Source organism: Boleophthalmus pectinirostris, unplaced genomic scaffold, assembly GCF_026225935.1.
Source record: "Boleophthalmus pectinirostris isolate CB_2022bp ecotype Guang Dong unplaced genomic scaffold, ASM2622593v1 HiC_scaffold_3, whole genome shotgun sequence".
NCBI classification, from domain to species: domain Eukaryota; kingdom Metazoa; phylum Chordata; class Actinopteri; order Gobiiformes; family Gobiidae; genus Boleophthalmus; species Boleophthalmus pectinirostris.
In genome coordinates, this window is record NW_026571299.1 from 19,078,134 (window position 1) to 19,105,137 (window position 27,004).

Genomic DNA, 27,004 nt, shown 5'->3' on the forward strand with positions numbered 1-27,004 from the left:
AAGAAGAGAAAGTATGCATTTTTGTTGCTTTAATTCCCTTTTAAACATGCTTTTGGTCACCTTGAGATAAGTATTTCACATTTTCTAACTAAAAACAACCTCTACATTCGGAAAACACTTCAGGACTACATCTCAGTTTCCAATGAGGCATTTAGGCATTGGTGCTCCCTCTGCTGTACACAACGGGACAATAAATGAAGCTGTTAGGCAGTGCTAATGTTACCCTAAAGCCATGGGTTTATTGTTGTGTTACCCACAGTACAAGAGCTTGACTTTGTCTTACTATGGACTTAAAAACTATGCAGGAAAAATTCTGTATTTTTACCTGTGAAGCAACAATTTGGGCAGAATACAAATTGAGCATTTTTGAGTGCTCAGAGATTACAAATTTGGATTAATGTATTGCTGAAACAAGTGTGAATGAAACAAAACACAACTGTATGTTTTTGGTGAGACGACAATATAACATTATGCATAATTTGTGTCCTAAATATAACTCACTCTCTAAAGTTAAAATCAAAATAAAAAAATAGAGCTGACTTAATTTGACAGTACTCTAGTGGAGTTTTCCTTGAGTATCTGCATGTGTGCTGGAGTCAGACACACTGACAGGGGTGTACGGGATTTACAGCAACAGGGAGGATGAGACTGACAAGGGCAAGAATGTGAGTCATCGCTGTTTTCTATTTGACATTGCTCTTTCACAATATGTCTTTAGTCTGCAATCACCAAGGACAAAGGGTGGGCAAGAAAAAAAAATCTAATAATCTATCTCCACATTTGTTTTCATTATCTCAATGACAATTATCAGACCACTTTGTAGCAATCCAGTACAAACGTGAATGGATCCTAAAATTTAACAAACACATATTATGCTAAATTGTTTTTTTTTTTAAGATAATTGACTTTTTAAGCTAATTGTTTTTTTAGAGTTATTGCTTTTTTTTTGAAGAGTTATTTTTAAGTTATTGTTCCTTCATCAAAAACATACTAAGAGTGATATCTGGCTTTATTCACTTTTTTGCTGAGGATGACTGACTTATACTTGGACAAACTTTATTGATCCACAAGGGAAATTATTTGGACACAGTAGCTTAACCCTTGTTTAGAAAAGCTGCTCTCGTTAAGCTTCATAAAAATGTCCGATTTTGAATTTCCCAGTTTTGTGATGTCAGAGGTAAAAGCTGCTAACCCTATTGTTGTGTGATTTATCAAATGTTCAGTGTATTGTAGAAATAAGGTGTTTAACTGTATACCCATTTCAAGATTACACTGCAGTTTTGTAAATAGCGCTTCTGATTTTTAAAGATTTTTTTATCAAGGAGCTGCTGAAAAAGACAAATTATGCATCAAGTCATTACATTGTCTTTGCTAATGAATAACCCAAGGACACTGATATTGAATGTGGTCATTTAGCTGTTAGTGTGGCTAACCTTAAGGTCTCACATTAGCAGCTCATTCAGATGCTCAGCTATGGAAAGTGTTAACTAGACTTCAGGCTGCACGGAGCATATGACAACACTTGTACTGGAAACACCAAAGGCACACTGACATTTCAAGCCAAAGATAAACACATGAAAATGAAACTAAGCGAGTGCAAGCAGGGCAGAAAATTGTGGTGGGAGGGAAATCTATGTCTAACCCAGTGCAAGTGCTGTAAATGAATTGATTCTGAATTTTGGGCCATGAAAATAATGTGCAAAGCTCAGCAAATTGTGACACAAGTGCAGCTGCATTTTTCAAACTAGCTGAACTGACAGAGCAGTGTTAAAAACATAAATCAAAACTGTAAATCTGTATTCAGGATGTCTTCCAACATTATAATTGACCTCTATTATCTAATTACATTCTTATTTGCAATCAGCTAAATTAAACATTCGTCCATACACAGTGCATCATGTGTTTGTCACAAATATGGTGCTTATAAGAGGTATGCTTCAATCTAGTACTCACCTAGGTCATTGTCCAGCTCTTCTGTATGCACCCCTTCTGCTCACAAATCCAGGAGGAAGACGAATAGATAAAGAGAACACAGGTCAGTCAGTGTGGCCACAAATACATATAAGTATGTGTTGTTATATACACTGCCTTTTTTATTATTTATGGCAGAAAACGTATGTTTAGACAGTATACCGCAAATGATGTCATCTCTGTTTGAAGTGAGTTACTGAGCAACAGCAGGACCAGCACCAACTAGCTCAACACTGACACCTATGTGTCACAATGAGTATTATATTGTTCTACCTATTATCTGACGTAAGCCAGTTAAAGATAATAACCATCAAATCATAGATCACAGATAACAAACATATGCCATATTATTAAAACATTGCAGATAAACTCATACATGTGAACTTCGAGAAAAATACAAAACAGACCATCGTCTTCACTTTCTTCCAGGGGTTTCTGAGGCTTGTCCAGGCACCGAGGGTCTATCCACGAGGTGGTCTTTGTATTGTGGCTATAAAACAACATTGTAATTATAACTTTTGTGAAGTGCATACAGTCGTCTTATAGATGTAGTCACTTTATCATGAATACCTGGCCAACCAATATTTTGAGTAGGTATAGGAGTTCATTTCTACTTTATACAGCTCGGTGCAATGAAAGATGAGGCAGAAGCTATCTGGAATTAAGGGATTTTATACAACACTCTAAAGATAACTTCACCAGGTTTAAATCAGAATGAAAGCCTTTGGATTTAAAGAAGTTTGAGCCTGGAGGTCAAACATCACTGAACAAGAGTGCACAAAACTTCTTTAACTCTATTATGTAATAAATATTTTCTATTGTTGTTGGCCTGTTATTGCAGTAGGTTTAATTCCCTGTAGTCCCAAAGCTGCTGTTATTCATTCACACATTCACTTCTTGAGTAAAGCAGTGTAAATCAGTTCTGTCATAAGAATACCCTGAAGAATCCAACTTACTCTATAAAGTAGACCTCTCCGTTCTCCGTGTAGGCCATCTCCCAGTTGTCCGGCAGAGGTCCCAGCGGGTCCTCTGGGGGAGGCTGGCTCAGGTGAGGGTGGGGCTGCTGTGTGCTCTCCGTGGTGACCGCTGGTGAGGGAGTCGTCCCCAGATAGGACGGGGCACTCTGATGGGGGGGAAAGGGGTGCACCGAGTGATGAAGCTCGTCAAATTCACTGGAGTCTCCTGCACAATCAAAAGTGGGAGTCACAGTTAGAAACAACTTCAACATCATTTTCAGTGTATAATAAAAAAGATATGATAGTGCAAATATTGTAATCAGGCAGTAGTAGTGTTACATACAAAAAATACACAAGGTACACTTTATTGACCCCATAGGGAAATTTGCCTTGGACCTATCCTTCACTGCTTCTATTGCTATTACTATATGCTATTAAGTTAAACATTTACACAGTGGATTAATGAAGTTAATTTGGAACAGTTTCAAGTCATTTTGAGCCATTTCTCTTCCTAGTTTGATCTTAAATACAATTATGTCATAAGTGGTCTTGTAATAAAACTCTTAGTCAATAAACTGCAAGTAATAAAACAGTATACAGTATATAGTCAGTTCTTTTCAGTATTGATAGTCTACACTACACAGCACGTTGAAATTCTTAACTTGATAATTAAATTACTCTTCCATTAGTAGAAATGTTGATTAAAGCAATGTTTGACTAATCCACAGACATCCTGGTTTGCCTTTGAACCATTTGCCCGAGTTTACTGAGATGTTTGTTCACACCTCCACCTCCTCCAGCCCACAAGTGTCGTTTCCACTCTCACACGACTGGCACCTCCAAAATGACAAATAAACTACTTTTGGGCCAATGCCAAACACATGACAACCTAGAACTGAGTAGATTTCAACAGAGCAACTACTTCTTATTAAGCCTGTCATGAAAACTAGTTTTGATGCAAGATACATTTCTGATGAAAATATAGACGATAAATGAAAATAAATTATCCCACTGACAATATAACCCTAAAGCTGAATTATCCTGCAAAATTACTTGAAATAAACATTATTTAAAAAATTACCTGCAGTATTAATAGCAGAATGAATTGGTTAGTTAGTTTGCATCGAAATAGCGACTCATAGAAGTAATTTATTCAGTCCTCTACACCTTAAACCTCATGGTAGTGCAGAAAAATATAAAAAATTTATCCATTAGTACGACTAAGAACCAACAATAAATACAGATCCACCAAAATGATGAGAATTATGATGACAGGCCTGTTTCCCACTTAGTGGCAAATAGACATTATTTGTTTAGTTCTGGCAGTTTTCTTTTAACTTAATTTTTGATAACTCAATTTGATGTGGTGAGATGCAGTAATTCTGATCCGAATCTTTGGTTAATTGAGGATTGTGCAGATCATTATTTAATTATAAGAAATAAAAAAAATTGAGAAAGAAAACATAAAAAACATTCAGTTCATACTCGCAAAAAGTAAACAGAAATATCAATTATTTATCATTCAGAAAGTTTGATTTAGTAAAGCTCATAATGGTAATACATTATGAGACAATGTTAAATCATGAGGTTTCTAATAATGACAAGACAAAACTCCTCAAAACTAGAAGGTCTTAAAATCAATTTCAGACATATGTTCTTACTTTGTGTTCTGAAAAATTTTCCTCCATTGCTCTATATTACCACTTATTAATTATCAAGATTACCTCACGTAAAAAGCAAACAAAGACAGCCTTATTTTATGGGACTATGGGAGGTTAGGCTTTCATGTTAACAGCCAGGTGGCACTATTTTACATGTTTTCTATGTGTTGGTATAGACATGTTTAATCAAACCCAGACACAACTTACTCACCAAACCAGCCAGCCTTAGCAGACACTCAAAACAAAGCAAAAAGGAAGAAAAGAAATCCTCTCTTCCTCTCTCTGTCTCCAGTTTTTTGTCCTTTTTGTTGCATCTATCGTCTTTCACAAGCTGGCTCTCTGCCTCTCTGCCTCTCTGCTCTGACCAGTCTCATTGAAACTCACAGTCCTTCCCCGACCACACCTCCTCCTCCTCTCCCTTTCATTTCCTTCCACCTTGTGTTACTTCTGCCCCCTCCCATCGCACCCACTTTTCCTCCTCTTCAGCTGGGCCACATAAGTAATGAAAAAGCATAAAAGAGGTCTATTCTATATTAAAAAAGGAATCTATAGTACGCAATAATAAAGGAATCCAAAAGAATCAGGGGAGTAATTTTAAATGAGAAAATACGCAAATTGAGTGAAAGATGGTTGATTATTAATGTTCTTTTACAGTAAAGGCAGTGTGCTTTACTTGAACTTGGCTCACATTTTTCCGTCTGGACTTTTTCAAACAGGTATGGAAGTGCTGAGACCTACAAAACTGTCTCAGCTAATGCTTCAAATCACTATGACCCCTTTCACTAACTCAAAGACATATGTGGTCAGTTATACCTATGGCTGGTAAGGATAGTAGAGGTCTTGAAATCTGTAAAGAAAAAGTTTCAAGTTTCAAGCGCTTTGAGAAGCTTGTCAAGGTTGTAGAGCTTGATATAAATCAGGCAATTTCTTATTTTAATCAAAAATGCATCTGAAATGAATCTATTGCTGAATGAATGAGCCCAGAAATAATGTAATTTAACAAAGGGTCACATTTTAAAAGAACGATGCTATAGAAGCCTTGTAACATCATAAGTAGTGAGTAATTTATTTTAAAATTAAGGGGTTAATACAGCTTTATTCACTGTCTTTGTGCTATTTTTTGTTTGCTTATTTCTTCAATCGCGTACCTTTTTTCACAAACGAGCCCAATTAATCTAGTCATTTTTAAAGTCCTTTCAATTTCACCTGACATCACCTTTGTGTCTGCTTTTTTACTGTACTTTTATGTGCATTACATGGAATTCATGGATTCACAATACTGACTTGTCTACATCACAAAAAGCAGATAACTGTAATTTCCTTGTTTACTTTTCTTCTTACAATAACACAAAAGAAATCATAGAGCAAAAAATAATTTCACTGCTGGTCTGTGTTCCTTGTATAGGCGTTTGACCGAAATCAGGGCAAACATTTTGACAGTTACAAGGCACAAAACTATACCATGAAATTATTACTCCCCCTCAGTATTAAACTATGAGCATTTTAGGACATTACAGGTCACATTTAAATAAATACTAACAATTTATGTATACAAAAGCTCAAGTATATAATAACAACAATATAGTCAAGTGAAATTAAGTTTAGCAAAATGGATTCTGACACTACTAACGTCAGGCAAGGTTATCACTATAGCTGTTCTTAGTGAAGATTTACATACTAAAATAATCCTGTGAAAGATATAGGACTAACCCTTATTTAATAGATAACTTCTGTCATGTCAATCTCCATTTAATCTTTGCACTGTTTTCTGCACCTCATGACCTCTTGTATATAGCTGAGAGATATATTTCTATTACAATATTTTTATGTTTTTTTATTTTTACTTGTACATTTAGAATACATTTATGTAATCATGCCTTATTTGACACCAGTCTCTTGTTATTTTTACTACTTATTTTGATTTTATTATTACCATTTATATTTTTGCTCATTGTTATTATAATATATTGTAATGTGTGAGCTATTTATCCAAATAATTTGATTGATGGATCAATTTGTATGGTCAACTAGTAAAACTTACTATAATAGAGTAAAAAGCGGTCATTCATTAGCCTAACCTCCTCCTTAACCCCTCCCTGCCCCCGCTTACCTGTAAAGCTATTGTTCATGTCAGGGAGGTCGTCTTCGTCCTCCGGCAGCGTCTCTCCGGGCACTAGTCCAGCATTGTGCATGTCATGGTAGGACTTGGAGCGCAGAGAAGAGGAGTACTGTGAGCTTCCACTGAGCCCGTCTGACACAGGGGCATCACCACCACCGCTGCTCGTGCTGATCACTGTCCCACTGGGGGGCTGCACCGGAGGCTTGGGCGTCCCATAATAGTTACCTAGGCAATGGAGGAAAAAAGCCAGAGAGTGATTGGATAAAACTGGGAGGGGTGTGAGAGGAGGACAGATAGATCAGATTGGGAGTGTGTCTGCTATTGTATGCTAATTAAAGTGTGTGCATGCAGAACCACTGAAAGCAATGATCGCTGATAAAACAGTATGATTAACTATATTGGACTGATGTCAGGGAATTAAACTCCCATACCATATTAGTAACAACCTCAACAACCTAAGTGAGGAAACACTATAGTTCATCTTGGCAACAACATTTACATATAAAAATAAAAGGTACCGTATGTAAGATTTAGATTTTAAATTCCATAAACATGACCTATCTGTATCTCCAGATACATGATAAATATGTTCAAATCTGACAGTAACAGTTGTAATTATGATTTATTCTTAATTACAAAAACATTGGGCATGATGGCCATGTTGTTTATGCTATAATTTGGTGTTTTGGTTCCAAAAAATGATTATCCAATCACAGGCAGAATGAGCATGAGTCTGCCATTTGGGTTGCCAGTTTCAGTGCTGAAATCCAGTTGGTTGAAATCTTAAAGGACTACCTAAACCTCAGCGCCTACAGCCAATCATGAATCAGTGCTAGTGCAGCCTTTACAGCTCAGAGAGTGAAGTCTGGAGATTCTGAGCTTTCACATAAGGTATGGGCTGTCCATATAATTTTAGTCCATATCGCTTTAGTTCTTTTGGTTGTATTCTTTCTTAGCTCTCCTCTGATTGGGTCTTCAGGTTGAAGGGATGACTAATATTGACTCAGGCAGTATTCATTCATTAGAATTACTAGCTTGTTTAAGAAATGTCAAGTGTTGAGCATAACTAGAATCTTCTCTCACCTTCGTATGTGCCTGTCTCCAGCAGGGTCCCACTCTTCTCCAACTTCAAGAACTCCTCCACAGACAAGAAGTTGTAGTCCACACCAGGAACTTCTCCGTCACGAGGGGGGCGGGTTGTACCTGAGAAGCCAATCAGAAGAGAGGATTCATTCAGAGAGACACAGCAGCGTATTCCATTGCTGGCGTTTGAGTCTAAGATGGGATTTCACACGAGGGTAGAGTGTGAGGCGTCAGAGTAGCACCTTGGTGGGGTCCTACCATATGTTTGGCTACAAATGTGTGTGAATGCGTGTATGGTTTGGCATGGCATCTTCAGTGACTTAACAGTTGGTAGCAGTGGTGTCAGTGGTAAATAGCTCACGACAGAGGCAATTGTGAATCTGTGAGTTGAAGTAGGGATGGTCCAACATAAATTTTTTGAGTCGATATCAGATACTTGGTTTAATGCTGTGGCCAATAACGATATTTGACTATACTGATATTTAGCTTTTAAAATTCATAAGCTAACCTACAAATGCATCTAAGTTGATGTAAAGATAATAATTAACTTTTCACTTTAGTAAAAATAATAACATGTTTTGTCTGGGATATAAAATTATTTCTTACGTGTGTGTGAAACATACAGTCATATTAGAGCCTAATTGCTCTATTGATAAACTTTTTAAGCATCATTCTGTTCAAAAAGACAAATCGTATCTACAGAGGACAAACTTGGAATGACACATGGGACACACAGACTGGGCTGAAACAATATTTTATACATTTTTTTTCCTGATATACCGACATTGGAAAGTAGAAATCTATCGCCCATCCATCAGTGAAAGTAAATGGATTTGATTAGTCCTCCACATCATCATTAGTAACAAAGACTGCATGATATTAAACAGGAAATTTACATAAAGTAGCTTATTAAATAGATCCTGACACACAGAGTACATGAAAACTCAAAACAGAAAAACCCCAAACCGTCTATCCAGCCTGGCCCCTGTGACCTCGTGATATCATAGTTCTCAGTATTCCAAGGTGGTTAATAAAACATGGTTGGGCTGAGAGAATTTGGAAAAACACATCTTTGCAAAGTTTTTCTGACCACCATTGTAGTATTGATTTGATCCTAATAAGAGTCAGGATTACTTTCACAGCGTGGAGGAATATTGACATTTGGAGCAAGACTGAAATATGAACTACTAAAATAATTGGAGACACCATGTTTTTCAGAACACGTTTGGTGATTCAAAAGGGGTCATGTTACTTATTTAATTGCAGCTGTTGTGGTTTGTTAATTTTGACTATTAAGTAAACATTTAGATTTAATTGCAGCTAATCTTGCAGCCCTTAGGTTGGAGGTCCGCTACCATGAAGATGCTATTCCTTTACCTTTAATGTTCCACAATATGGTATTAAACATCCATAAGATGCATTTATTCAATTATGTTTTTCTTTTGTTCAAAAATACCTTTAAAAACATGCCTTCTGACAATGAGTGGGGCCACCTCTTCACAGATCTCACCTGTAAACTGCCCTCCTGCTTGTTTCTATGGAGATTGAAAAGTTTAATGCCATAATTTGGAATATTGGGGACAAGTAACTGGCAGGCCGTCTACCAGAAAAGTTACAGAGTGCACCTTTAAGCACATTTTGACCTGCTCCAATAAACACACCCCCTATCACCATTATCATACCAATATTTGTACATCTGAAAGCAACATTATAAACAACAACACTAAGATGTATTTATACTGACCTGATAAATATGCAGAAAACGTACACACACGGTAATAGAATATATTTTGTACAAGATGCCTTCTCTAGTCTAGCCACGTCCTTCTTAATTTTTTCCTCAACATTGCAATATGTAAATCCAATATTGTAACTTGATTTGCAAAACCAATTAGTTGCATATAGGCCTGTCACAATAATTACTATATCGACTCATCGTTCAATATACGAAAACTCAAACTATATATTTTGAGTCTCAATATTTATTGTATATAATATTTCTTTGCAAAGGTGGAGAAATTTGGGGTATTTTTGGGTTGTAATAAAATAGGATTTGAGCTGTAGAGGGTTGAATAAGTCAATGCCTAATTCTTGCTTCATTCTGCTATTTATTTGTAGCAGCTCAAGCCTTTTAATGATACTGGTTTACTGAAATGATCTTGCATTATCGTTATTGAGTCAGTTAGATTAAGTACTAGGAATTTCAATGTTATAATTTATCGCAGTATATCTCAGTAGTAATATGTCGTGCTTTAAAATTTGTTATTGTGACAGGCCTAGTTGTATAATAGAGACATTAACTTTAGCTTTAACTTTATAGGTGTCCACTGCAATGTGAGATCAAACTTTATCAAACCTGAAACCTTAGTTAGACCTGTCACGATAACAAAATATAGATAATAAAGGATAATACTGAAACTAATTTATGCCACTGATACAATAACAATTAGGGATGCACCGCTCGAGGTTTTTCAGTTGCAATACGAATATCTACTATAGCATTTTTGCCGATATCAGATATTAACCGATACCAGTGTGGAATTGAAAATGTTTTTTTTCTCTCAAAATACAATTAAGTTATTACAATTAGTCAGTAAAGAGTACAACCAAGATATTGACTGAACCGGTATTATAGAAAAAATACCCAATACTGCAATTTTTCCTGGATTGGCACTGATATTCAATATGGGTATCGGTGAATTCCTAACAACAATAAAGCATCCATATCCATATCCATATCTATAAACTATTTTTAAATATAAAGTATCTTTAAAAAACATGAACTGCAACAAATAAATAACAGAATTAACCAATAATTAGTCACAGATATTTATTTATTCAACCTTCTACCATTCAAATCTTACCTTATTACGTAAAAATAGCAGAAATGCTCCATATTTTTGCAAAGAAATTATACACATGATAAATACTGATAAATATGATATATTAATTATCATGACAGACCTATCCTTAGCTCACACTGTCTGAGTTACACAATTACAGCTTATTTCAGAAAAAAACACTACTTCATATGATACACATTTCTATAGTAACATGAGAGGGCTTTTCCTTTCTTTAATCTGCCCATGTCCCAATCAGTGAACCTCTGGAGGTAGGAGTAGAGGGTAAAAATAGAAGCATGTATGGAGGATAAGAGCAGGGGGAAGTCCTGCTGCAGCCATGTGTGGTGACAGAGGAGATAAATCAAACGTGTGTGAAAAACCTATTCAAGTTAGCATGTAGTACACACACATAAACAAGCAGAATCTGTGTGTGTGTGTTTTATTAGTATTATTCATGCTGATCTAATAGAGGACCTGTTTCTTTGGGGTGGGTTTAAAGGGCCTTTATTACGCACAATTGACTCATGTGAGCTTTTAACCATGTTAAAATGTTGTTACCTCATCAAAAACATAGCTGGAGTTGTGTTTTGTTTTATTCACACGTCTGAGTAACCCTGCATTACTGGGGCGCCTAAATCTGGAAAAATTAAAATGCTCTGTTCCACCTTGTGATGTCATGAAGCAAAGTTAACAGCTACCTTTTACCTTTAGTTCAGTAGAGATTGGCAAGTGAAGGTGTATGGAGTTTAAAGACACAGCAGAGCACTTCCTATATTACTCCATGACATCACAAGGTGTAAAAGAAAAGCTATGTTTGTGATGAGGAAACAATATTATAACATAGATCAGATATATTATAAGAGGTCCAGTTATATTTAGAATAAAAATGGGAAAATTGTGCAGTTTGTAAAATTATTTGTTGAGAAAGTTGTACAACATGATACGTATTTATCTAGCATGCACATTCTTACCAAACTGTCATAGAGCAATCCAAAGTTTCTATTTCCGCTACAGTCAATACAGGAAACACAAAAATACAACAAACCAAAAAAGTTTGATTCATGTATTCAAATTAGCGATTTAGGATGAGGTTAAGAAATCAGGAAAAGAATCACTTCTGATGGCGAGTACTTGGGATAGAAGCTGGAGCAGAATGTGTTAGAACCAGCTCCAATTACGACTCGAAAAATTATAGTACTATACTCTATTCCCAATTGTAATATAAATAATAAAAGAACTGTGCTCTCTTCCCATACATAAATTCCCAGTCCAACTAAAAAAAAAAAAAAATCAAACAGGAAGTGGAATCATGACCAGTGTTTCCGAAAGCACACACAGCCAGAACCTTTCCTTGCCTTGGATCCGGTGGTAAGTAGAATTAATCACTAAAAGGGTTAATTTATCCAATATCCCTGTAACAAAAGCTCCTTTCAGTGAGAAGTGAGGGAGGAGAGACCAAAGCAAAGGCAGGCAGAGGATGTGGGACTGGGCTGTACTGTGGTGGGCAGCAGCCAAAATAACTATAGCCTATAGGCAGGTTAGTAAGACAGTCTCTATGTTTACATGTATACCAAAAATCTGATAATTATCCAATGACTAGTTTATTAAAATGTGATTTCTGATTGTTCACACTTGTACAGGATTTGATAAGGAGAGATTCATTGTACTTTGTCTTCCAAATGCAATAGTTACTCTAATAATCCATTGTCTAACTGACGTCACCATATGTTTTGATGATCAGATTTCTTCTGTGCATGCAAACAAAGATCAGAATGATACAGTTCAAACAGTTTTGATCTTGCCAGTTGCCACACAATGAAAAAGACATAACAGACCTAGCATGTGTTTGCATAATCCAGCTTTTGGCAGAAATTAGCTGAGCCCCGTCTCCTTTGCCCAGTGCCACCCACCTCTCCATCAGTAATACATGTGGGCAGTGGGCAAAGAAGACAAAGCAGATAAATTACATTGCCTTTTTTTTTGGACTGTAAGTCGCACTTGTTTGATGGTTTGGGTGGTCCTGCGATTTAAACTCCGGTGCGACTTATATATTAAAATGTTCACACTGACAGCCGCGAGAGGGCGCTCTAGGCTTGTGTGCCCGTATGTGCTGCTTCTATTACTCCTGTACCACTGTCACTTCACCCTCTACTGCGCATGTCTCCTGCAGAAAAAGCTGCTGTCCTGCTGCAAGTAGTGAAATATTCAACCGAAAACAAGCAACAGAAAGAAAGTTTAGAGTGAGTGAGAAACTTGTGAGGGACTGGCGGAAAGCAAGGATGGAGAACACAGCTTCACAGCACCCGGATGGGTGTGCTATGCAACTTTCCTGGAAGTCACTGGATGGATCAAGCAAAGCCTGGACTTCAGTGACAACCAAAACCATCCTGTCAGGATTCAGAAAGGCAGAATAATTCTAACTGGAACTGATGGTGAGTCTGACGACAGCTAAGCAGAAGAGGAAACGATGCTCTGTTTACCTCCGGAGGTCCGGAGTGACACCGAGGATGAAGAATTCAATGGATTTAGTGATTTGGAGTGAGTTGGAGATTTTGGTAAACTTGTTACATTAACATACTAGACTCCTTTTCAGCCTGTTGTTCTCTGTTCTATTGTTATTACTATAACTTGCCCTTCAAGATGAAATGTCGGTTCCTGGTCTCTGATTTTATAAAATACATTTCCCCCAGAAAGTGTGACTTATAGTCCATTGTGACTTATATATGTTTTTTCTTCTTCATTGCACATTTTTTGGCTGGTGTGACTTATACTCCGGAACCAATTATAGTCCGGAAAATACTGTACATGAAATTATTTGTTTAATCTGACCATGTATATTCTAATTCACAAACATCTGGCAGCAGCTAAAAATCAGATCCTTTACTGCATACATTGCCAATATAGAAAATGTATGAAAAGCAATTGAATCTATACAGTGAAAGAGAAACAGCCTTCAATAGAACAAATGCCTTTAGTGATTTGATTTTCTTCCATTTCAAAACAAAGTATTGTTTATGGAGGGAAATATAGAAAGCTGGTGCAAAACAAATTATATATTTCAAAGTCGTTTTTCAAATAAGATCATCTTGGGGAATGGGGTCATATAACAGTAAAAACATGTGCTATGAAAAGGAGACTAGACTTTGGAGGAAAAAACTTTTTGTGCTAAATGACACATGCCACTGGTTAAATATCAAAATAACATCAAAATTAAATGCCATTCAGTTGTCTTTCAAGTGTGCACGATCCATTTAACGTCCTATATTTTAAAATGTACAAAGCAGATTATGTCCCACCAGTGCTGTCATAGCTCTAAATGTGTTAATATAATCCGTTGCCAGGTCCTGACAGTAAATGCACACATATTGATTGATTAAACGACAATGGACAGGCAAGGGGAGGTCAGTGGTGCTGGTTTGGGGCAAAATGGGAAATACTGAAGGTTAATAACGTTAATGGAGCACACCACAGAGCACCCATTTTATTACAACAGCCACCGGGCACCCCCTACTGTGACCAGATTAGGACTCAGTAAATATGCCATTAGAGCATACAGTAGCTGTCTTTGAACAATGGACACTCTACAGTAAAAATGCACAAATGTATAAATGTATAAAATAGTTTGTCTTTTTCTAGATAAATCTTGTTGTAGCTGTAGATTGGACTTATACAGTGTCCTCAAATGTACAGGAGTCTTACAGGTTTACTTCATAAGCATATCACAAATCACATTACTAGTCAGAAAAATCACAATTGTTTTTTGCCATAATCATGCAGCTCTATGCATAATATGAACCAGATTCAAATCAATCAAAGTACAACCAGAAAAGCAGATTACCGCCAAGGGAAACTGCTGATCAAGAATTCAGTGATATGTCCAAGAATGTACTGTTGATGGCCATTCATCAAATTCAATTCATCATATTTCTTATGAATGAGTAGATGAAAGTATTGATCCACAACAGCATCTGGCATTCTACATTGTTGTATAAAAGGTTGTAATGTCTTTAAAGCTGGAGTACGAAACATTTGTAAATGGGTAGATTTATTTATTTTTTCCCTTTATAAGCATATTGTAAAAGCAGCACTTTTAGCCAAAAAGAGTCTGCTGTGGTCTGTCTGTAGCTAATAAAGTATTTTTATTTGCCATTAATCCAGACATTAGTGCTGAAAGCAGTGCTCTGATTGGCTGTGCTTGGGCGGTCCACCCATAGACTGTTTAAAGAAGTGAACTAAGTATGTGTGACATCACCCAAAGCATTAAGCTGCAGTCAAATGAAGCTCGACCGAGACTAGCAGTTCTGGGGTGAATTTTGAACCAAATTTCATATTTGGAGTTACAACTGCGAGTATTATAGCAACCAAAGAGCCAATCCGGAGCTAGGCTATTGAAGGTAACGCCTCTTCACCGCTGGTTTAGCAGGGAGGGAGCGCTTAGCAATGCGGACAATCAAACCTGTTGCTCACACTAGCTGGTGCAACCTCAGGAAAAAAGGCACCTGATTTGTCTGTTATTAACGTCCATATCTTGATTTACAGATAAAATTGCAAAATAAAAACACTAGGATCATGTAGAGTGGATTAATATGGACATTTTAAGATCAAAATGACAAGGCTCACTGCAGCAGTTACAGACAGAGGGGTAACCATTTTTCAATGTAAAGTCAACTGGAACCAGAGTTGATGAAGATGGAAGCAGCCCCACGCTCACTTCATATATGGAAAGAGGCAGCAAGCATGTTAGCTCCGTCTATTTAAATATATAGCCTATGGGTCCACCACAGTGTTACTTCTGCTGTCTAAGAAAAGCACACGGCCAAAAATGAATGCGCACAAATGTCCTGAAGGATTTGTCAATGCTGGGGACAAGTTAGACAGAGTTAAACACCCACTTCCTCCTTCTGCGATGTGAAACTCAGATACCACAGCTTTAAACAAACAGGTTACCCAAACACCAAGCCTGTGACTGACAGCATGACGTTACACCCAAATCAATATCTGATAACACTAGCAGCCCGTCCCAACCCTCCATGTGACCTTGGCCTTCCTCGCCCATCCACATCGTCACTCACTCATAGACAGAATCAATAGTAAATGTCTGTCACTCCACTGAACGCGATGAACTGTGCCGTCAACAACATCATCCCGTCTGAGTAAACAACATTTTAATAATACAGTATTTTACAGTTGTTCTAAAAATAGGAATCTCTATTTGGAGTTTGAGATTGTGTGTCAGTCCTCAGATCCCTTCTACCGTCTCTGCCATCATAAATAAATAACAACATGAGTACACAAAAACGACGTTAACTGTTGCCCCTAAGTGATTGTATCTGTAACAAAAAGTGGCAAAAACACAACTCTGAATGCAAAAAAGCTACACATTTAAAAGAAATGTTAGGTTGCTTGAGGTCTAGGGTCTGGTTAAAGTAGACATTAGGGTTGTCAAAAGTATCGAAAATCAGATCCTACTCGATACTAAAACTAGTCTGGGCTCAATATAAAGCATTTACAAGTACTTGAGCGGGCAGGTGGCTATCATTTTTTACTTGCCCGACACCTCTTCTTAAATATATGCACAGGCTAGTGTCGTAGTACTCAAGAACGTTTTTTAGGGTCTTGGTCTCGTCTCGAACTCGACCACATTTGGACTTGGTCTTGTCTCGGTCTTGAATCAACCTTGTTTTGGACTTTACGAGCAGACAGTCCGTTGCTTCGTTTTTCAACCAAATAAATTGTTATTATTAATGGGGGACTAGACTTGTGTCGCTGTATTTTCACTTGCCCGCTCGAGCAGCTAGGCAAAAGAGAACACATGCCCGGACAAAACTTCTAGTTGCCCCTGGCCAGCGGACAACCGTTAATGTCGAGGCCAGTTATATACTCATTTGAGCAGGTATCAAATCAAAAGGTAAAAATTCTCAAGACAGAAATGAACTTTTCCTGAATAGCTTTAGAATGATCTGGAGTTGTATCAGAACAAGTATAAGACCACATAGACTACTATACGCCCAAGGACCACTACTATTACCAGCATACTTGGACGACTGAGATATTGCACAGATATAAGGCCACATAGTAAATACAGAAAGTACTATGATTTGATGTTGAAAATCACATATTATTGTCTAAAGAGAGTGTTTTTTATTATCATTGTACTTTTGAAATCAGCACTAAGTTATCAAATCTATTCCATAGTTTCAAAAAAGAGCTTGAAATTTTAGTATCATGACAACCAAAGACAAAAAACAAGACGGATGAACAGAACTGGTTGCAAGAATTGGTTTCTCAGCCTGGACAAAACAAGGCTGAAGATGAGTCTCAAAAGCTAGATCTAACCCAAATTTGTCAAATTACAGAGACTGAAATGAGAAATTCTGAAATTACAGTCACAATTCGAAAGTAAGTGTTTCATAACTCAAGACACCAAGATAAGTATTTCTCAAGCTACCCGATCTCTAATCGAAAAAAAGAAAAGCAATGGTAATTTATCTTGGCAGTGATAAGCCCTTTTAGAAGTATAAAGCTTTACAGAGTGCAGATCGGAATCAATGACATTAAAGCTGCACTATGTAACTTTTCTGGTAGAGTCTGCCACAAACTTGTCTTCATTGGGGATTTTAATGCTTTGCCTGGAATATTCCACAAGTTACAGGTTAGCTCTGTGGAGAGGTGACCCTGTTCATAGAAAAATGCATGTCTATCATGGGGAAAAAAGACAAGATATGTTTAATCCTTTATTGTGGAACATTCCAGGGAAAACATCTCCATGGAGGCAATCATGTGGTGGACCCTTCACCAGTAAAGTTACATAGTTAGAGATGGATCATATGATTTAAAAAAAAAAAAAAAAAACACATCGGTCTATCAGTATTAAATCTCCAGTACTAGCAAATATTTAGTTTTGACCGACTTTCTGCTTGAAGAGTACATACAAAGCTTTATTTTACCACTTTAGTGCAATGAAATAACTGCATAAAACATGACTACACAGTTCTCTTAAAGGTTTGCAGCAAAAAAGGGTTGTAGGTGAGTTTGTAGTCAAATTAAAGGTCCTCTATTATGCAAAATTGTGAGCTTTAAGCCATGTTAGAATGCTGTTACCTCAAAAAAAAAAAACACATCCGAAGTTGGGTTTTGTTTCATTCACACATGTTCTGGCAATATTCGTTGTCCTACACCTAGCAATTCCAGGGCTAAAATCACTCAATTTATTCTAGTGAAGCTGTATAGAGTGTAAGACATCAAGACGTCATAAGCTAGAACAGAGTGTTTTCTGTTTGAGAGAAGAACACAGTCTAAATATGTAGGGTTTGTGTGTTAAACATGTGTGAATGAAACAAAACAAAACACAGCTCCACGTATGTATGTGATGAGGAAACAACATTGTAACACAGACCAGAAAATGGCATAATACGGTACTTGTAAAATTACATAAGTTGGCGAAAATAATCAAAATCTGTCCTAAATATCAACACAAAAATATCGGCAGAGCTTATTAGCCATTCGTTGCTCTGGATTCTAAACAATCAGCATCATTTATGAAAGAATGATCTCTAACGTATGGATTATTTGCAATGAAAAACACATTTTGAATGCAACCTAACATCCTAATACTTGTGTGGGGAGACTGACTATATTTTAAGCTTGCATTCCCCTAAAGCAATCAAGTACCCAAGGCCCACATCTCCTCCCTGGCTGCCCCTGTATTTTAGCTGACCTACATTTAACTCCTTTCACTGAGCCAACGCGGGGTCCTCCTCTACGGACACGAGCTGGCAGCCTGGAATCTTCAACAGATGTAGTTGCGAGTTTCAAAGACTTGTCCTTATATTTGTCTTGAGTGAAAAACACGTCCAATGAGCCAGACAGAAAGACTTCTTTCATATTGTTGGAGCGACTTCTTCTCTTCTTGCGTGCCCCAAAACAAGACCAAAGTTCAGGTGGGAAAATCATGTTCATGACAAAATTCCTAAAGTTTTCCGATGTTGTTGACGGCATTCTCGTACAATATAAATAAGCAGGGAGCAAATCCAAAACAGTCTTTCAAACTTTTTTTGAAGCAGGATCAGTTGAAGTGTCTGCCTGGTTTTAAGTCATTTCCCTCGTGGATCAATAAATGTTGTCTAAGTGTGTAAGTTGACAGTAGCACAGCGGCTGATTAAAGTGGCTTCCAGTATTTGAGAAGGAGGGCCTCTTTCTTGGCCTGAGGCTCCTTAGATTAAAGATACAAAAAGAGAGCAAGCCAAAAGACAATTACTGCAAAACAATGTTATTTGATTGTATTCTTTGACTAGTATACAAAAATCAAGCTATACTACAATGGAGTGAGTAAAAGCAACAAAAACTCAAATCACTTACAGGGGCTAGTACTAGTATGTAAGTTTTCTGGAGTCACCTCAGGTGGAGCACCACAGTATTGACTTGATCTATCTTGCATTTAGGTGTTTTTACTACCCAATATTACCTTCCATTCTTACTAGAGATAGACAATATTTGCATTTAACGTTTTGTTTGCATATCGACCTTAAATCTCCAGCATGTTTTTGACCGATGTTTTGTTTGGGCCAATCAGCTTCCTACAGAAACTATATAAAGTTGTATTTGAACACTATAGTGCAAAGAGAGAACAGCACAAAATGCGACTCTGTTCTCTTATAGGCTTACGTTAAAACAGGACAGTCAGTAAGGTACAGAATATGGGGAAAAATAATCAAACTCGGCCCTACATATATCAGTACAAAAATATGGGCAGAGCACATTGGCCATTGGCTTCTCTGGTTCCTAAACAATCGGTGAGTGGACCCGTCTCTCCATAGATCTAACCTGTAACTCGACCTCGTGGTGTCATCTGCTTGCGTTCATGGAGATGCATGTTTAATACTAGACTGTGGAACATTTCAGGCAGACAACCACATGGCCATGGAGACAAGCAAACAGCATATCCTGCACCAGCACCACAAAGTTATAGTGCGCACCTATAAGGCATATGTTATTCTGTCCAGATTATCTTTATTTTTGTTGTGCAAGAAAAACAAATGACAAGACAACTCCTCTGCTTAACAAAAATTACTACTGACTAATATAAAAACAGTTTGACCTGTTATTTGTTATAACGGATGACAACATGTGACCGACCAGCTAGTCCAGTTCCACAGCAAACAGACACACTAATGCTATGTTTGCAAAGGTTATGCTCAGATGGATTACTTGATAACTGAACAGAACTCTCCAAATAGTCATAGTATAAATAAATCTATACACACATAGTTGATTTTGATTATTTGACTTTGGTCCCCAACAATAAAGCTGCTTATCCATTGTCTTATCTTCTAGATCAGTGTTTCCTAAAGTTGTTTTTTTTTTCTGGGGACCCATATTTTAAAAGTAACAAATGTTGGCAACCCAAGTCAATAGACATTATTAGTAAATCACAAAATAAAGGTGCATTTGACCATTATTGAACATTAATGAGGATATTTTGTTGAGTGATTGTGTCTCTCTGAACTATTAGTATTACTCAAGTTTCAAATTATGAAAAACAGTAATTGAACCAGCAATAAAAGGATCCATAAGTCAGCTATTAAATGTCCATTAAATTTAGTCCATTTCTTTTTCTTTTCAACATTCAAATGAACCAGAAATATTGGAACAAAATAGTCAATAAAATAATTATTTAATAATTAATTACGATTTGAAGTATTTCAACATACCTACATGCAGATCGTGACAAGGCGACCCAAAAAAAAATCTCTTGCGACCCACCTGAGGTCACGACAAAGTCTTTGGAAAACAATGCTCTAGATCAGGGGTGTCCAAACTTTTTTCATCAAGGGCCACATTTCTAAACACAGACGAAACAGAGGGCTGATTGAGGGCTGTAGACTGGTGCTCAATACAGTGAATAATTAAAATATGTGCATGTTTATCATGTTAGAATGAGCTTTAGTTCAGTCTTTATTCATGCTAAGATCCACATACTAAATATTAAATATTAGCTTTATCAAGGTAGATTTAAAAAAAAAAAAAAAAAAAAAAAAAAAAAAACTTGCAGTAAAAAGTTCATTTTTAATTGATGCAAGGTAATTTGGGCCAATTCACCTGGAAGCCTGAGGTTCAAGAAAAATTTGTCTGAGGGTCGCATTTTGCCCAAGGACCATAGTTTGGACATGCCTGCTCTAGATCATAGTTGTTTTTAAAGCTATGTGCATTGGTTATATCAAACACCTAGAATTATTCATTATAGGAAATGATGAATGTCTTTATAACTTTTTAAGATAGGCATTGTTGCCATGATAATTGTGTTACAAAATTTTTACGTATTATACCTATTGTCAGTACATCTCTACTTCACATTAGAACAGTATATGAAAAGTATCTGTAGGAATAACTTTTAGTTATCCACTTTGTTTCCTTATAAATCCATGGGACAACTGACAATCCAGTGCTGTTTTCCAATGGACCAAAGTGTTCAAAGAAGTAGGTTTGCAAGATTAATTGTACATAAAAATGGTGATTTCAATGGATGCAATTAGCAAAATAAGGCTCATTTTTTTAATTAACATCACTTCCTCCACAAACAACAAAATTCCAAAAATCCTTATTCTGTATCAATCTGCTGTCTGTACAAACATGTTCAGAAATGTGTTTCTTCTATTACTCAGTTCATATTTCAGTATATTTTTAAATTCTTCTAGACATGTTCAAGTTGTGAACTCTGTAGACAATCCTATTATTAAAAGCATTCATTGCAAACCTAATCACCATCACAATTCTTGTCAGAAAAATCAAATTAGACTTTTTTTTAGCCCTACAAAGAACGCTTCCTCTAGTTCATTTCAGGTGGTCACTCTGCACAAAAACAAAATACCGCCTTGTGCTGGAGGCATATGAGTGTGACCTATGTTATTCTAAAAAGGTCAAATCAAGACCAAAAAGTGTGTAGTTTCTAAATAAAACCCTGCTGCACAGATTGTAAATAAAGTTAGTTTTTTCCGCAACTCTCACTCAGTACCTGTGATGAGTGCCATAGGGCATGCTCATGTTCTTCATCTTTAATTGTTGACTATAGTGTGAGTGAAAAGTAGGTCATGGGAATGTGTTTAGTGGAGGTGATTTTCATAATTGCACTATTAATAGAATTTTAAATCGGCTTGCGAGAACACTTGAGGTCATTGGGGAGAAAAGTCAATTGAAAAAGTGAATTATAGACTGACTGAGGAACAACAGCAGTGCCCGCAGAAAATGCTAGTCTTCCATAATATAGTGGCCAGTGTTTCTCGAATTTTCATACCAACTACCACTTAAGAATCTAAAATATAGGGCCTAAAAGGTCTACACAATTGCTATTTCTACCAAGGACTAACCCAAAGAAGGACGAAAATGTGGAATAAATTACCTTTAAATTCAGCAAATATTTGACCTGCAAAGAAGAGGAGTATAATACCCCATTTTTTGAGAACCACTGATAAAGGCCATTTCTTTCATCATAATAAGACGATTTGACAATTTTTCACCTCTTGAGGTCAAAATAACTCCAATGTGTACCATTTGCCTCCAATTAGAAAGCATTTTATTGCCAAAGAATCAGGAAGTAGGTGGTTAGCATGCTATTTGATGTTAGTAATACCACGGCGACAAAACTGGGCTCTGAAAGTCTTGAAAAGCGCTTGCGGTGAATAATCAGGATGCTCAGAATGCACACGGTAATCGAGAAATAACTTCAAGAACCACTAAAAACAGTTGAAAATGAATAACAGTAGTTCTGTTTTTCATGTTTTTAAGACCGTAAAAATCAGGTAGTTAAGGCTTAAATTAATTCTGGGATGGGCTATACTGTCTTAAATGTCACATATTTTTTTCCTCCCCAAATTTCTTATGGTTCTGCTTGAATTCTGTAACGCAAGCAACTCTTTTAATCTACAGTCATTATCCCTCATTCCTTTTTGGATTTGAAGACATTTAAAGCCCCAGTCTCTCCGCCCAGCCTCTGATCTGCTCATTCACGTTTCTTTGGTCTCCACTGCTTTTGGCATTTGTGACAACTGCCTGTGTGGCCCTGCATATAACAGCTCCTGCTTTCTTCACAATCCGATGAGCAAAACTTGAATCCAAAAGCTCCCACTGCCTTGTGTTATCTGAGAGTACGACGCCACTGCTGCCTCGATGTGAACTCACTCAAATCAGCAGTGACAGCATATTCAACACACACGAATGTCGAATTTGGGAAGTGAAAAGTAATACTGAACATAAGTGAGCAAGCGTGAGGAGCGACAATGCCTTTTCAGTTTCAAAGAATTGATTAAAGTATGGAAGAATTACGCAGCCCAACTATTGTCAAACCTGAAAATAATTGTGCCAATGTGTTTTGGAGCATTACCAAGTATTATTGATATCCAGTTTTCTAGAAGGTTCCTGGAAATTTCTCAAACTAATCCAACCATGATCCATAACACCAATTCAATATGTCTTGATCATTTCCCTTTGTCAGTCAAACCAACCGAATTTAATAGAAATGATAATGATACTTAGCTCAAGTGAATTCATTACAGTATTAAAAGCTGAGTATTATTAAAGCACTCTTTGGGGTGAGGGATGCAGCATGAGAATGATATCACGACTTTTACAAACCCTGGATCACAAGTCTTAGAGAAGGTGCACTGCTGTGCTGTGCTAGGGGCACTCACTGCCATCTCAGTGAAGCACGGCAGTGCAATTTCTCTAACAAGTTTGATTTGATCACAATTGTATTTTTATATTGCATTTAAGAGATAACAGAAGCCATTTGCCACTTCTGAGTGATCACATTTTCATGTGATTGGTTAAACCCACCTATCACTCACTCAGAGCAGGATGGAGGCTGGCCAATAGGAGGAGTGGGTGAGTGAGTGTTTTTGAGCGTAGAGGTGCATGAAAGAGAAGCACTGAATGACAATGTGATTATTTCAACAAAAAGGCAGATTATCACAGGGATCTTATCACAATTTGATTGATCGCCCAGCCCATAAAGTAGAATAATTATATAGAAGAGCCTACACAGATTTTGTAACTTTTAAGTTCTAAAGTTCCTTCTAAACTTATCTTCACTGACCTTCTTATGACTACAAAAAGCATATATATATTTCCCATATAATTAAATTAAATGCCTTTCCAAAAAAGTGACAAATAGAGACAAAGAGAAAACATAGCAAAGACGCTTTGTCTGGTATTCTGGCCACTGTTGGCATACTAACTGTTGTGCACAAGCTATTACAGAAGCATTTTCCTCAGTCTCCACAATAAACATGCTCTGGTGGTATGCTAGCCAGCAACTCCACATTTTCCAACAAGATACTTCCTGATTCATTCTCACACACACACAAAAGGGGAGACTAGCAGACTGTCATCAGATTCCAAAACCCAAACAGATCTAGTCTTGCCAGTGCTGATTGGGGGTAGTGTAGCTACCACAAGCATGGACATGCATGCACACACACACACGCACACACACACACACTAATACAGAGGGGGGGTATGTTAGCACGGCAGGGGGATGAAGCCATCTGTCCCAGTAAAGGGTTAATCCCACCAAAAGCACAGGCCGCAAATTCCAGCATTTTCCAGTCCCCAAATTTTCTTGAAACAGTTCTTGTTTTTGCCTTCTTACAGTACCATACATTTACACCCCATTTCACCCTTAATGTGACTATGATGGCTGAACTTGAATTATAAGCAGTTGTATAGGATGTGTTCCTGTCTAAGCAAAGCAAGGTGAGGATTTTAACACCACAATGACACCAAAACAGGCCTGTTTAATGACATGCTACAATCCCCCCTTTTCCTGAATGCATCCTTAACATGCCAATATTGGGCACATGGCAGGGGTCCTTGTCAGTGCACCAGACACATGCTGACAACCAAAAGCCAGATCAGAATGTAAAAAAAAGGACAACAACAAAAAACAAAAAACACCGGAGGCAGCATGAAGTTAAATCAGGCATAAACCTGCTCCAAATTGCCCCCTCTGTGCACACATGCAAACAGCCAGCCTTTGTCTTTTTATTCCATCCAGAAAATGCACCATGAGTGTGCCACTACCTACAGCACCAACATATAAATGGAAGAGAAACTGTTTAGCCTGGGAGGTGGATACGCCAAAGCTAGCAGACTGGCAAATTTAGCAGTCAAGAAAAAGGGGCTAGACGAGATGGTACAGTGAGAAAGGGGTGTATTGTAACAGCTAGCATCCTCCAGCTGCAGACAGACGTGTAGAAAGGTAGCAATATGGTCACAGTGCTTATGTGTTCCAAGATATCATTCAGGTTTGCAAGCTATTTTATTCTTTTCTTTTTTTTTTCATTTTACAATACAGCGGTCTGGAAACACCTGAGACAAACACCCTCCATTACTGCCTGACGCTTCCAACTGCTTCTCCATCCCAACCCCCAACCATCAAATCACAGCCACCCCGACATCGTACCTCGGAGCCAGAGAAGCTAGGGCTTTTCCTTCCTTCTCCTCCTCCTCCTCCTCTTATCTGTGCCTCCTGATGCAGTCAACAAAGCAGCAGCAGTAGGGGGGTTAAAAAAACAAAACAAAAGGGGATAAAATTCCAACCAGGTGTGGATGGGTGCTAGGAGAAGCGGTGCAGTCCTGTCCGATCCACCCTCCCCTTCTTCTCCTCCTCTTCCCGTGCGTCTGTCCTCTGTCCAGCGCTTGGCTTTGTGATGCTAAGCTAACGGGGAGCTAGGCTAAAAGCAGCATCCGCACGTCTCATACCAATACTAAGCTTGTCTAGGTCTGTGCATCTTGCTGAGTGACTTGGTGCCTCTGTCTCGCTGTCTCGCACGCGCCTACATGCCCCCGCCCACCTCTCCTCCTCTCCTCTCCTCTCTCCAGTTTTCCCCCCTTGCTCCCCTCTTCTGCCTGTCCAGCCCTCTAACCAACACCTCGCGTTCACTGGCCGCTGATTTGATTACAAAGAGTCCATACACATGTTCTTTGTGTTTCGTTCTTGGACAGCGTGCCGGCAGGAAAATGGAAAAAGAGTGGAATGGGCAGTCTTGCAGAAAAAGTAGGTTTAAGTAGTGCTACCAATTCACTCTACTTTTACTATGAAAGAAGTAGTTTATGTAAAGGTTGATATGAAGTACCTACCATTAAGTTAAAGGTTAAAGCAGTTTTCAAAGCTTATAGAAATGTGTACTTTGCGTTGACACATCCTACACTGCTACTATGAAGTACTAAAAGTAGAGAGCAACAACTTTACAGTTAGCCAGGCTGGTGCCACCTCGTCCCTTCGCTCAATTTCATTTCTCTCCAGCGACTAGGTCAAGAATCGGAATACACTAGACGGTTCGCAAAAACTCTGGAAGTGTGAGTTTGGGCACCAGCCAATCAGCGTAGAACCATATATTCTGTATTGTCAACGATTCCTGAGATCAAGGATATAAAGCCAGAAGAAAGAGAATGTTTAGTGAATTTTATCAAGAGGAAAGACGTTATTGCCCTTCTTCCTACGGGATTTGGGAAAAGCTTAATATACCAGTTAGCCCAGTTAGTGATGCATTACACACATCATGACCAAATAGCAGCGACTGGTTAAATGCAAAAAGTAACCGCCTACTGTAGAGCAAACAAATTCTAACACTGCGAGGTCAGATGGTTTCTACAAAATGAAACCGGTTGATGAATCAAGGATACTTTACAGTGGCCAAAGACTTCAAATCTTGAGTTACTTGGTCCGTCCTACCTTTTAGCTTTTGTGCATATTTTACGTTGAAGGGGGAAACCAGAGAACCCAGAGAAAAAACACCCTAAGAACATGCAAATTCCACACAGAATGGCCCCACCCAGCTCAGAAATCAACCCAGGGACCTTCTTGCTGTGAGGAAACTCACCCAACCACTCATTCAAACATGAGTGCAAATTAGACTTTTAAAGCACTGTTTATATAGCTTTGCATATAGCATTCATTCTGTCTCGCTGAGTGGCCAAAAATGAGGGGGTTTTGGTGGGAAACTGGAGCGGGGTCATGGGGAGAGTCAGGGGTCAAAGGTTGTGACCCCTTCTCTGCCCATAACCTTTCAGTACGCCCACTCCAGCCTGTATAGATTAAGCAGGTGTCCGAATCCATTAGTACAGCGAAGTGGATATAAACAATCTTGTTAAATGTCCATGAAATCATAAACGTGCAGATGGTGTCTGGTGGTCAGATCCACGGTTATTGTTTGTTGTTAAATTCAACTGAACATAAATACTTGAAACTATGTAGGGATTTAGCTATAATGGGACAAAAATGGGACATGGAAAAAACCCTCAAAACCATTATGTACCTGACTTAAACTGTACAGGACTACAACTGCATGGGAGAACACAACTATTTATTCAGAAAAA

At 37.8% G+C, this 27,004-nt stretch overlaps 1 protein-coding gene across 1 annotated transcript in view; it reads right to left on the minus strand.

Moving 5' to 3' along the window:
• The window catches only part of magi1b (membrane associated guanylate kinase, WW and PDZ domain containing 1b), a 154,171-nt gene that overhangs the window by 52,032 nt on the left and 75,135 nt on the right, over positions 1 to 27,004 (minus strand). Inside the window, 5 exon segments of the mRNA XM_055160545.1 lie at positions 1,954 to 1,989; positions 2,379 to 2,461; positions 2,928 to 3,153; positions 6,699 to 6,932; positions 7,791 to 7,910. Of these exon segments, the coding sequence (XP_055016520.1) occupies positions 1,954 to 1,989; positions 2,379 to 2,461; positions 2,928 to 3,153; positions 6,699 to 6,932; positions 7,791 to 7,910 (699 nt within the window).